Here is a 12,729-nt window from a genome sequence, read left to right on the forward strand (position 1 = left end):
CAGCTAGCCCTGGTCAGTAGCAAATAAAGTACCTTCTTTCACTATATTGGCTTTTTTGGGTCAGGGCAGGACATAGCTCTTATTGTTTAAGATGGCAACGTGACCAGTCATAGAATTATGGAAGATTAGAGTTGGAAGAGACCTCAGGAGGTCATCGAGTCCAGCCCCCTGCTCAAAGCAGGACCAACCCCAACTAAATCATCCCAGCCAGGGCTTTGTCAAGTTGGGTCTTAAAAACCTCTAAGCATGGAGATTCCATCACATCCCTAGGCAACCCATTCCAGTGCGTCACCACCCTCCTAGTGAAATAGTTTTTCCTAATATCCAACCTAGACCTCCCCCACTGCAACTTGAGACCATTGCTCCTTATACTGTCATCTGCCACCACGGAGATCAGCCGAGCTCCATCCTCTTTGGAACCTCCTTTCAAGTAGTTGAAGGCTACTATCAAATTCCCCCTCACTCTTCTCTTCTGCAGACTAAATAAGCCCAGTTCCCTCAGCCTCTCCTTGTAAATCATGTGTCCCAGCCCCCTAATCATTTTCGTTGCCCTCTGCTGGAATCTCTCCAATTTGTCCACATCCCTTCTGTAGTTGGGGGGCCAAAACTAGATGCAATACTCCAGATGTGGCCTCACCAGTGTCGAATAGAGGGAAATAATCACTTCCCTCAATCTGCTGGCAGTGCTCCTACTAATTCATCCCAATATGCTGTTAGCCTTCTTGGCAACCCGGGCATGCTGCTGACTCATATCCAGCTTCTCATCCACTGTAATCCCCAGATCCTTTTCTGCAGAATGGCCACTTAGCCAGTTGGTCCCCGGCCTGTAGCACTGCATGAGATTCTTCTGTCCTAAGTGCAAGACTCTGCACTCATCTTTGTTGAACCTCATCAGATTTCTTTTGCCCCAATCCTGCAATTTGTCTAGGTCACTCTGGACCCTATCCTACCATCCAGCATATTTACCTCTCCCTCCAGCTTAGTGTCATCTGTAAACTTTCTGAGGGTGCAATCCATCCTATCGTCCAGATCATTAATGAAGATGTTGAACAAAACCTGCCACAGGACCAACCCCTGGGGCATGCCGCTTGATACCGGCTGCCAACTAGACATCGAGCCGTTGATCACTAACTGTTGAACTCGACAATTTAGCCAGCTTTCTATCTACCTTATAGTCCATTCATCCAATCCATACTTTTTTAATTTGCTGGCAAGAATACTGTGAGAGACCGTATCAAAAGCTTTGCTAAAGTCAAGCTATATCACGTCCACCACTTTCCCCATATCCACAGATCCAGTTATCTCATCATAGAAGGCAATCAGGTTGGTCAGGCATGACTTGCCCTGGGTGAATCCATGTTGACTGTTTCTGATCACCTTCCTCTCCTCCAAGTGATTCAAAATGGATTTCTTGAGGACCTGCCCCATGATTTTTCCAGGGACTGAGGTGAGGCTGACGGGTCTGTAGTTACCTGGATTTTCCTTCTTCCCTTTTTTAAAGATGGGCACTATATTTGCCCTTTTCCAATAGTCCGGGACCTCCCCCGATTTCAAAGATAATGGCCAATGGCTCTGCAGTCACATCAGCCAACTCTCTCAGCACCCTCGGATGTATTAGATCCAGACTCATTGACTTGTACATGTCCAGCTTTTCTAAGTAGTCCTTAACCTGTTCTTTCACCACTGAGGGCTGCTCACCTCCTCCCCATACTGAGCTACCCAGTGCAGCAGTCTGGGAGCTGACCTTGGCTGTGAAGACTGAGGCAAAAAAAAAGCATTGAGCACTGTACTTCAGCTTTTTCCACATCGTCTGTCACTAGGTTGCCTCCCCCATTCAGTAAAGGTCCCACACTTTCCCTGATCTTCTTGTTGCTAACATACCTGTAGAAATCCTTCTTGTTACCCTTCACATCCCTTGCTAGCTGCAACTCCAATTGTGCCTTGGCCTTCCTGATTACACCCCTGCATGCTCGAGCATTATCTTTATACTCCTCCCTAGTCATCTGTCCAAGTTTCCACTTCTTGTAAGCTTCCTTTTTGTTTTTAAGCTCACTGAAGATTTCTCTATTAAGCCAAGCTGGTCGCCTGCCATATTTGCTGTTCTTTCTGCATATCGGGATGGTTTGTTCCTGCGCCCTCAATAAGGCTTCTTTGAAATACAGCCAGCTCTCCTGGACTCCTTTCCCTTTCATATTAGCCTCACAGGGGATCCTCCCCATCAGTTCCCTGAGGGAGTCAAAGTCTGCTTTTCTGAAGTCCAGGGTCCATATTCTGCTTCTCTCCTTTTTTCCTTTTGTCAGGATCCTGAACTCGACCATCTCATGGTCACTGCTGCCCAAGTTGCCACCCACTTCTACTTCCCCTACCAATTCTTCCCTCTTTGAGAGCAGCAGGTCAAGAGGAGCATGGCCCCAGCTGGTTCCTCCAGCACTTGCACCAGGAAGTTGTCCCCAACACTCTCCAAAAACTTCCTGGATTGTCTATGCACTGCTGTATTGCTCTTCCAGCAGATGTCAGGGTGATTGGAGTCCCCCATGAGAACCAGGGCCTGTGATCTGGAAACTTCTGTTAGTTGTCCGAAGAAAGACTCGTCTACCTCATTCTCCTGGTCTGGTAGTCTATAGAAGATGACCACCATGACATCACCTTTGTTGCTCTTGCCTCTAAACTTAACCCAAAGCCTCTCAACAGGATTTTCTCCAGTTTCATACATGAGCTCTGAGCAGTCATACTGCTCTCTTACATACAATGCAACTCTTCCACCTTTTCTCCCCCACCTGTGCTTCCTGAACAGTTTATACCCATCCATGACAGTGCTCTAGTCATGTGAGTTACCCCACCAAGTCTCTGTTATTCTAATCACATCATAGTTCCTTGACTGTGCCAGGACTTCCAATTCTTCCTGCTTGTTTCCCAGGCTTGGATTCGTGTACAGGCTTCTAAGATAACTAACTGATTGCCCTGCTTTCTCAATATGAATCAGGAGTCCTCTCTCTTGTTGCACCCTCCTCCCTTTGTGTTTCCTCCTGGTATCCCACTTACTTCAGGACTTAGGTCTCCATCCCCTGGTGAACCTAGTTTAAAGCCCTCCTCACTAGGTTAGCAAGCCTGCCTGCGAAGATGCTCTCTCCTCTCTTCATTAGGTGGATCCCATCTCTTCCTAGCAATCCTCCTTCCTGGAACAACATCCCATGGTCTAAGAATTCAAAACCCTCTCTCTGACACCACCTGCGTAGCCATGCATTTACTTCCATAATTCGATGGTCCCTACCTGGGCCTTTTCCTTCAACAGGGAGTCATTTAATCCCTGTGAAGAAAAAATGTTACAAGTGTTAATTAAACTTCTGCATGAGGCGTATGCAGTGCAAGGGTCCCATTGCTGTAGCAGCTCTGTGTATGATGCATATGACTTTCACTTTGGTTGTCAATGTAATGGTAACCTATTCTGTTTTCCAGTTGTTTATTTATAGTTTTGTTTTCAACCCCTGAAAAACTTGATATAGGTACAAAGCTTCAGAAATGTACACATAACAGAATAATAGATAACTGTGATTTGGTTACAAGGCAATAATTTAAGTTGACAGGTTTAGCTGATAACATAAAACACAAGAGAGAAATAGGATCAGTTGATAAATGTCAGCGGAACCCCTGAGAGTGAATTGCTGCCTTGAAGCTGACTCTGGGGCTGTTATTTTGTCTAATATATTATGAGGCGAAATAAACGGATGTCTGAAAAAATCTGGCTGACCAAGATTAAAAGAATAGGGCTATAAATTAAATTCTTCTTTTGTGTCACTTTAAGCAACTTTCAAGACAGGCAAAATGTGACTAAATAAAAAGATGTTAATTCTCAAGAAAGACCTGAGAAGCACCACATAGTTTTAGTATGCCAATGCTTTTACATTCAGATAGGTTTAACATATCCGTGTCAGAAAAGATTTTGGAAAATCGTCAGGTGGGCTCTTGATTGAGAAAGCAGTTTGTCATAGAGCAGACATGTTCTTCTATTTTATATAGAGGCTGGCCTCCAATTGGTGGAAGCGTAGAAGAGAGTTCTCTAAGCCCAACTTGAATGCTGGAATGCACCGGGTCAGCAATAGTGCAGTAGGCTACTGTCTCCATTGTAACAGCAGCCATTAAATAAAGCGATTAAATATACAGTGGGTATAAAATCATAGTAACAGAATATTGTCATTGGATCAATGTCTCTTGCTTTGAAAATGTGTCTTCGCTTTGCCTTGACATTTATTTCCCATAAATGCCTCAGCGTTTAAGTAGCATCAGGAGTCCTTTATTGTGTGATGATATTTCTGTATGATGGATTTTATCTATTATTTACAAGTAAGAGGCTGGGCACTGGTTGGCTCAGGGGATTGGTAGTGGGATGGAGAGCCTTGCACCTTGCGGTCACTGGTTCAAATCTGGTCCCAGAAATACATTACCATCAGGCAGATCTTTGTTCGCCTATGTAAAATGAATTGAGTTCTTAATCTGGTTTGTATTGGACAGATGACCACCACACAGGAAATACCACTGTGTGACCTCCTTGTTGACAGTCTCAGCAGGGAGGCCAAGGGCTAAATAGGCATGGTGGCTGAACTACCCTCTGATGCTAGAAGTAGTCCCTTCATGTCAGGGTCAAGGTGCATTGACAGGTAGTTGGGGGAGCTTAGTTTACTGCTCCCCGTGCTGTCTCTGTTCTTTGGCTAAAGAGATATCCGATGCTTTTCACCAGCTCTAAACTCATTGTAAAATAATAACACTAAATATGCCCCAAAGCAAAAAGAGAGTCTTTGCCCTGTGCCAAAGATCTGGGACATTTTAGGCCTGGTCTACACTACGTGTTTAAACTGAATTTAGCAGCATTTAAACCGATTTAACCCTGCACCCGTCCACACAATGAGGCCCTTTATATCAATATAAAGGGCTCTTTAAACCGGTTTCTGTACTCCTCCCTGACGAGAGGAGTAGCGCTGAAATCGGTATTGCCATGTCGGATTAGGGTTAGTGTGGCCGCAAATCGACGGTATTGGCCTCCGGGCGGTATCCCACAGTGCACCACTGTGACCGCTCTGGAAAGCAATCTGAACTCAGATGCATTGGCCAGGTAGACAGGAAAAGCCCCGCGAACTTTTGAATTTCATTTCCTGTTTGCCGAGCGTGGAGCTCTGATTAGCACAGGTGGCGATGCAGTCCCAAATCCAAAAAGAGCTCCAGCATGGACCGTACGGGAGATACTGGATCTGATCGCTGTTCGGGGAGACAAATCTGTTCTATCAGAGCTCCGTTACAGAAGACGAAATGACAAAGCATTTGAAAAAATCTCCTGGCTACAATAGACAGAGGCCACAGCACAGTGCTGCGTGAGAAGCGTAACGGAAAGCCAAAGAATCAAATGGACGCTCATGGAGGGAGGGAGGGGGTACTGAGGACTCCAGCTATCCCACAGTCCCCGCAGTCTCCGGAAAGCATTTGCATTCTTGACTGGGCTCCAAATGCCTGAAGGGTCAAAAACATTTTCCCGGCTGTTTCAGGGTGTATGTCATCAATTTACACACTTCCCCCACACCTCCCCAAAAGAAAAGGGAAAAAAATCGTTTCTTGCCTTTTTTCAATGTCACCCTATGTCTACTGCATGCTGCTGGTAGACGGGGTGCTGCAGCGCTAAACCGCAGCATCCTCTCCTTTCCCTCCCCGGTGGCAGACGGTACAGTGCAAAAGGACTGATAGCCATCCTCGTCATCATCCTGTGAGTGCTCCTGGCTGGCCTCGGTGAGGTCGGCCAGGGGCGCCTGGGTAAAAATAGGAATGACTCCTGGTCATTCCCAGCAGATGGTACAGAACGGCTGGTAACCGTCCTCATCAGAGCAACTGGGGGCTGAGCTCCATCAGTCCTCCCCCCCTCCTTTCATATGTAAAGAAAAGATTCTGTACTGCCTGGACTATCATAGTAGCGGGGGCTAGGCTCCTCTCCCCCCCCTTTAATGTCCTGCCTGGACTATCATAGCAGCTGGAGGCTTCCTCCCCCTCATTTTATCTCACTAAAAAGTCCGTGTTTCTTATTCCTGCATTCTTTATTACTTCATCACACAAATGGGGGGACACTGCCACGGTAGCCCAGGAGAGTTGGGGGAGGAGGGAAGCAACGGGTGGGGTTATTGCAGGGGCACCCCCTAGAATGGCATGCAGCTCATCATTTCTGCGGGATCTCTGGGGCTCTGACACGGAGCAGCTGTGCTCTCTGGTTCTCTAGTACACTTGCCCCATATTCTAGGCTGGACTGACTCTATTTTTAGACAAAACATAGGAAGGGAATGACCCGGGGAGTCATTCCCATTTTTGCCTATGCGCCCCCGGCTGACCTCAGCGAGGCCAGCCAGGAGCACCCATGATAGCAGCAGATGGTACAGAATGACTGATAACCGTCATCTCATCGCCAATTTACAATGGCAGACAGTGCAATATGACTGGTAACCGTCTCTGCTATCTTGCAAAGGCAAATGAATGCTGCTGTGTAGCAGTGCAGTACCGCGTCTGTCAGCAGCATCCAGTACACATATGGTGACAGTGACAAAAGGCAAAACAGGCTCCATGATTGCCATGCTATGACATCTGCCAGGGCAATCCAGGGAAAAAGGGCACGAAATGATTGTCTGCCGTTGCTTTCCCGGAAGAAGGATTGAGTGGCGACATTTACCCAGAATCACCCGCGACACTGTTTTTGCATTGGGATTTCAACCCAGAATTCCAATGGGCAGGGGAGACTGCGGGAACTATGGGATAGCTACGGGATAGCTACCCACAGTGCAACGCTCCGGAAATCGACGCTAGCCTCGGTACATGGACGCACACCGCCGAATTAATGTGCTTAGTGTGGCCGCGTGCACTCGACTTTATACAATCTGTTTTACAAAACCGGTTTATGTAAAATCGGAATAATCCCGTAGTGTAGACATACCCTTAGAGTGAATGAATAAGACTGTTGTTGAAACTGAGACTCATCTTTGGCAGTTTACTAAAGTGATTACCCTTATACTACTGTACCATGAGACTTTGCTGCTGTCTCAAATGATAGGATAAGCTTCTTGATGGCATGAATACTATTTAACTTTTACATACATGCAACCAGTCGGTTTTCCTGGTGTGTTCTTAGTCAAACTTAATTCCAGAACGTGTGAAAACCCAGAAGCAGAAATGTTTGTGTCATTTTTCTGATGGCAAAATCCTTAATTCAGTTGTGCTGCATTTGCAAGCTCACAAACCCTGGGATTCACATTCAGTTTCTATTTTCAGCAACCAATAAATAAAAGTAAGAGAAATAGTAACATGTGAGTCATTCAGTCCTAACGTAGGCTGCTTTTCTTCCTTCTCTTTTTTATGTTTCTTTTAAGTAAAGCACATCATCCTTGTTCGTGTCCCCTGGCAACACGGTGAACTAATGTGGCCAGATGCATGTGGAACGTGAAAGCTAGAGTATGCCGTACTGTTCTAACGGGGACATTTATTTCTGGCTACACTTGACAATTCATGAATTACTTGAGAAAATACTGCATTTGTAACCTCGTTATCTCCAGGTGCTTTTGACCTAGTGAGGTATTTCTGCTCACTTTGAGACTGGAAGAACCTTGCTTTCTCCTTATGCTTGTTTCAGTCCAAATGGTATTCATACCTAATGAAGGCTAGGAGGCAAATATATTTATTTGTCTGGAAATCCCTCTCTATAATTTCATTTTACAATCAGTATGTTGTTTAAGAATCCGCAGTCTGTTGTCCCTTGAATGACAGAGTGGAGATGTGGCTTGTCTTTTTTTCTGAAGACTTTACTAAAGCCTTTCTTTTGAAAGCATCTTCTAGCTGCCCCTGACTAGATTTCTGTCACAGGGGAACAGAGTCCTTGCTATCACTGTATCTTTCTTCAAAGTTCATCTTCTAGAAATGAGAAAGAGATTGGGAGAATATTTGTCATAGATTGTACACTTTGCAACTTCTATCTTTGCTAATGGAAAAGAAGCCCCTCTTCCCCATCTGAGTCATGAGACTGATGATGGAAGATCTATGGTGTCTGAGAGCACGCCTCTCTCATATATATATATGAACTGTGACTGGATCCTTGGGGTGCACCTGGGACGGTGGGACCGCTGTGCCCCCTTAACTCTCTCCAGCCTGGGCTGTCTCTCACAATGCCTCGCTAGTGACCAGCAGCAAACCCCTCCAGGTGCTGTTATCACTCAGCACATCAGCATGTGGAGCCCCACAGCCAGCAAGATTGCATGAATGCTCCCAGAGCCACTCATGAATCACACAGGGAAAGGCACCAGCCAAATCCCTCCCACCACTGTACCTCAGTGATATACCACCTTGCACTGTTCAAGATGGGCAGTGCATATTTATTAATTGGTTCACCACTTCATCAATGGAAAGTGGATATACACCAGCCTTTGCAAACCTGAGCAGGTTTGCCACACACTTCATACAAACTCACTGGTAAAGATAAACAATAAAAGACATTTATTGACTACAAAAGATAGATTTTAAGTGATAAGCAAAAAGTCAGAGTTAGTTACCAAAATCAAATAAAATATAAGCACACAGTCTAAACTCTCAACCCTATTAGACTGGGTAACATCTAGATTAGATTTTCTCACCCCACTGGATATTGCAGTTCATAGTCATATTATAGTCATTCACCCTTGAAACCTGGGCCAGGCCCCTCTGTTGGAGTCCTTGTTGCTTGCAGCATAGGTGGGTGCAGGAGAAAGGCCAAACATGGGCCCCATGTGTTCTCTTTTATACCCTCAGTCCCATGTGCTTGGGGAACACAAGTCCAGGCATGTCTGGGGGGCAATGCTGAGTCTCCCGGCAAGGTTGAGCACTTCCCCTGGTGTGGCCTTCTGCAGGTGAATCATTGAATTGTAGCTCCCTTGCTGGACAATGGCTGTTGATGGGTTGTTTGATACCCTGATCAGGCGTTGGTTATTTTCCTTGCTGTTGCCTCTGGGGAGCTAATATCTGGATGATTCCCTAGCTTACAGTATGTTTCAGTGACAGTCATACAACACAGTTTTCATAGCTTCATATGCATTAATGATAGATAGAAAAATGACTTTCAGACGATCATAACCTTTCCCCTGATACCTCACACGTCCTGCTTTATATGCAATATCACAATTATATACAGATGAGGAATGTGGAGTTTACAAGATGCTCCTCCAAGGTATAGGATGCCACATGAACATTTTATAGTTGATCGGTTTTTGTCTGTTTTTCTTACTCTAGAGTGAAAGGACATGTTTGTCTCTTTGTTTTGAAACATGCAGCATTTCCTACTAAAGGGAAATGTAGGAAAAGTCAACTTATTTTTATCATAAATATACCTTATTAGAACAGGAAAAACTTTAGTCTGGACTTTCCTCCACCTTTGTACATTTAAAAACAACTATAAACTTTGGATGTTCCCTGTTTAAGGATATGAGACACACTCCAGACTGATGATGGAGGACCAGTTCAGGCACCGGTAGCTTTGACCAGTTAGATACCTCTGTGGTCTTATGTGGGTGGAGTCCGCACACTAGTTCTTCAGACTAGAGGCTTTCATATTATGAGAAGACATATTTATAATAAAATGAATTATCTACGTCTCCAGTGCCCTTCAATAGGAAATGTTGTGTGTCTCAAATTCAAAAAGACAAACATACCCTTTCACTCTATATGTCTTTTAAATTAAGGAAAACAGACAAAGGAAGACTAAATACAAAATCTTCATATTGTGGGGGAGAAAAAGCGGAGTGTGTGTGTGTGTGTGTGTGTGTGTGTGTGTGTGTGTGTGTGAGAGAGAGAGATTTAGTAAGATGCCCACCCTCATCTATCAGGCAAACTTCTTGTATTAAAAGGGGAAGAACACAGAAAATGGAATCATACCTCACAGGAAATATTGCCATTTCCACTTCATCCATGGAATACAGGTCCATGCTGAAATGTTCTCAATTAGCTGTAACCTCAATCTTGTGACTAGGCCAAAGCATTTTTAGAGGGATGTGGATGACTGACTATGAATTTCCTATCTTCTTGTTGGCATTTAATGTTGATCAAATAATCCTTAAATCTGGCATCTCAGTACACTACAGAACAGCAAAGTAACATAATATCCAGAATATATCTGTTGAAGTTGAAAGGATCCTCTGCTGCATGCATTGAGCTTGTCTAGGCATCTATGGCTGTTACTGATTTTTAGATTGAGACATGTAAGTACAGAGAAGTCTGATTTGTAAGGCTTCTGACCCACTATGATAAAATTACTACTGTGCCAGTAACAGAATCAGTGTCCCTAGCTCACTGAGAACTCTGCATAACCAAGCGTCACTATTTAATTGAGGAGTCAGCAATCTGGATCTAAGTTTGTGAGGTGGTCAGGGAATGGAGTGTCAGCCATGTTAACAGTTGTGTGTCTTTGGTCTTCCTGGAGGTTAAATGGCACTTGTGTCAGGGTTCCATAAGAACGGCCATACTGGGTCAAACCAATGGTCCATGTCGCCCAGAATCCTGTCTTCTGACAGTGACCGGTGCCAGATGCTTCAGAGGTAATGAACAGAATAGGGCAATGTGATCAATCCTTGTTATCCAGTCCTAGGTTCTGGCAGTCAGAGGCTTGGGGACGCCCAAGGCATGGGGTTGCATCCCTGAGCATCCTGGCTAATAGCCATTGACAGACTTATCCTCCATGAACTTGTCTAATTCTTTTTTGAAACAAGTTATGCTTTTGGCCTTCACAACATCCCCTGGCAAGGAGTTTCATGGGTTGACTGTGTGTTAAGTGAAGAAATACTTCCTTTTGTTTGTTTTAAACCTGCTGCCTATTAATTTTGGGGGGCTGGGGAAGTGCTCAGGCTACAGTAAATACCCTGTTCTTTGTCACACTGCAAACCTTGACTTTTCTGCTTGACTCGCTATCATTGCTGTGCGGCATTGGAATAGAAGTGTCTGACTTAAATATGCCCAGCATGGTAAATCCTGAGAAGAATAAATGTTGCCTAAAATACTCTAACCTTTGTTTGTAGGTCAGGCTGTTCCTGCAGGGTTACATGTGCGATTAAATCTTCAAACAGGGGAAAGAGAAGCCAGGCTTCCAGATAACAAAAATGAAAAAAGTGACATGAAAGACCAGAAGAAAAGGAAAAGGTACAGTCGTATAAAGTACTTGCTGTTCTGCTATACAGAGGTAGATTTCATTTGATTTCATTTCTTTTATTACGAGCGGGATTTTTAGAAATGCTGAATATCCACAGGTCCCAGAGTCTTTAATTGGCATTTGGGGTGCTCAGTACTTCTGTAAACTGGGCCTTAGCTGCCCTACTTCCTTTTCGCATGGTACTAAAACTGCCCTCACTGTGCTTTTGGAGAGACTTTCATACTTTGTAAAGCCATGATTCTGAAACTAAACTTGCAGTATGACTTCTTGTGAATGTCACTTGTTCTTTTGAAACTTTCTGTAGCAATGGGGTGCAAATTATTTTCTAGAAATTAATGCAGCAGGATAGCTTATGGAGGCTTTTTTCACAGTGGTTTGAGTCAGATACAACAAGGTCTTTACTTGCTGTTGTGCTTTGGCTCTAAGCATTCATTTAAGTGTCAGTTTGTGCTGATACACACTCAAGATGTCACCAGCCTTCACTACATCTATTTTTTTTTAAATTGCCTAAAAAATACAACTCTCAACCATTTCCCTCCTTGTGTTCTCTTTACAAAGGCAAGTTTTGTAACCATGGGGACTTTTATTTCTCAAAATACATGGGTACTACCATTCTGTGCCCCCTTCCCCCTCACCTCTACTTATGATCCGGTACATGAAGAAGCTTATTGAGATATCCCAACTCTGGTTTTCCTTTCACCAGTGCAACAATGCTCACTGCTAAAAGTAATCCCCTTTACCAGTAGGATCAGGTTAGGACAATGCAAAAAGAACAGCAAAGTTAGTATCTTAGACTGTAGGAACTACATGTTACCCAATCCCTGGTTTTGATATCATAATCCTCAAAATGTCAGCTTTGGAACTGAATGCACCCATCCCAAGACTTACAAGTAAAAGATCCTTGTCAATATTCTGGGCACACCTGTGCTCTTTTTTTCTTATGAAATTTTTCCTGTTTTATACATCCCCAGATGATAGATTGGGGAGATAAACTGAGCAGTTTTTATAGTATTAGGAATTGAGATCTCGTGTTGCCATGAGGATTTTCAAACCACAGCTTTATGACTGTCAAGATGGTGTCTTAAAGCCACACTCCTAAACTGAGCACTAGATCTAACCTTACTTTGGAACATTGATTTTTCTGCATGTTCTGTGCTAGATAAATGGGAATTTAGTACTCAACTTTTTCTCCCAACAAATGTTGATTGTTGTATTTTTTTTAAGGATAAATTGTTCACCCATATAATGTGTTTTTTTGTTTTTGTTTTTCTGCAAGGCTGGGTGAGATGCATATTGATTCGAACTCATTTACAGCACAGGAACTCAAAGAGGCTTTGGCTAAAATGAAGGAAAAAGAAAAGACAGAAAGCACAATGGAACAAAAGGTATTTCCTATTCCTAAAGCATCCCATGAAAGGCTGGTGTAACACTATATGAAGCATGCATTAGAAATTACATGGCTACAAGTGCTGGAAAATGTACTGTGGGGAACAATCTTGTAGGGCAGTGGTTTTCAACCTGTGGTCCATGGACTCCTGGGGGTC

General features: G+C 44.0%; 1 protein-coding gene across 1 annotated transcript in view; it reads left to right on the forward strand.

Annotated features, from left to right (window-relative positions):
• SIL1 (SIL1 nucleotide exchange factor) overlaps positions 1–12,729 on the forward strand; it is a 257,812-nt gene that overhangs the window by 146,406 nt on the left and 98,677 nt on the right. Inside the window, exons 4-5 of the mRNA XM_045027870.1 lie at positions 11,055–11,175; positions 12,462–12,570. Of these exons, the coding sequence (XP_044883805.1) occupies positions 11,055–11,175; positions 12,462–12,570 (230 nt within the window). The remainder of the gene's footprint in view (positions 1–11,054; positions 11,176–12,461; positions 12,571–12,729) is intronic.

The sequence above is a fragment of the Mauremys mutica genome, chromosome 8, assembly GCF_020497125.1.
Source record: "Mauremys mutica isolate MM-2020 ecotype Southern chromosome 8, ASM2049712v1, whole genome shotgun sequence".
Taxonomy (NCBI): Eukaryota; Metazoa; Chordata; order Testudines; family Geoemydidae; genus Mauremys; species Mauremys mutica.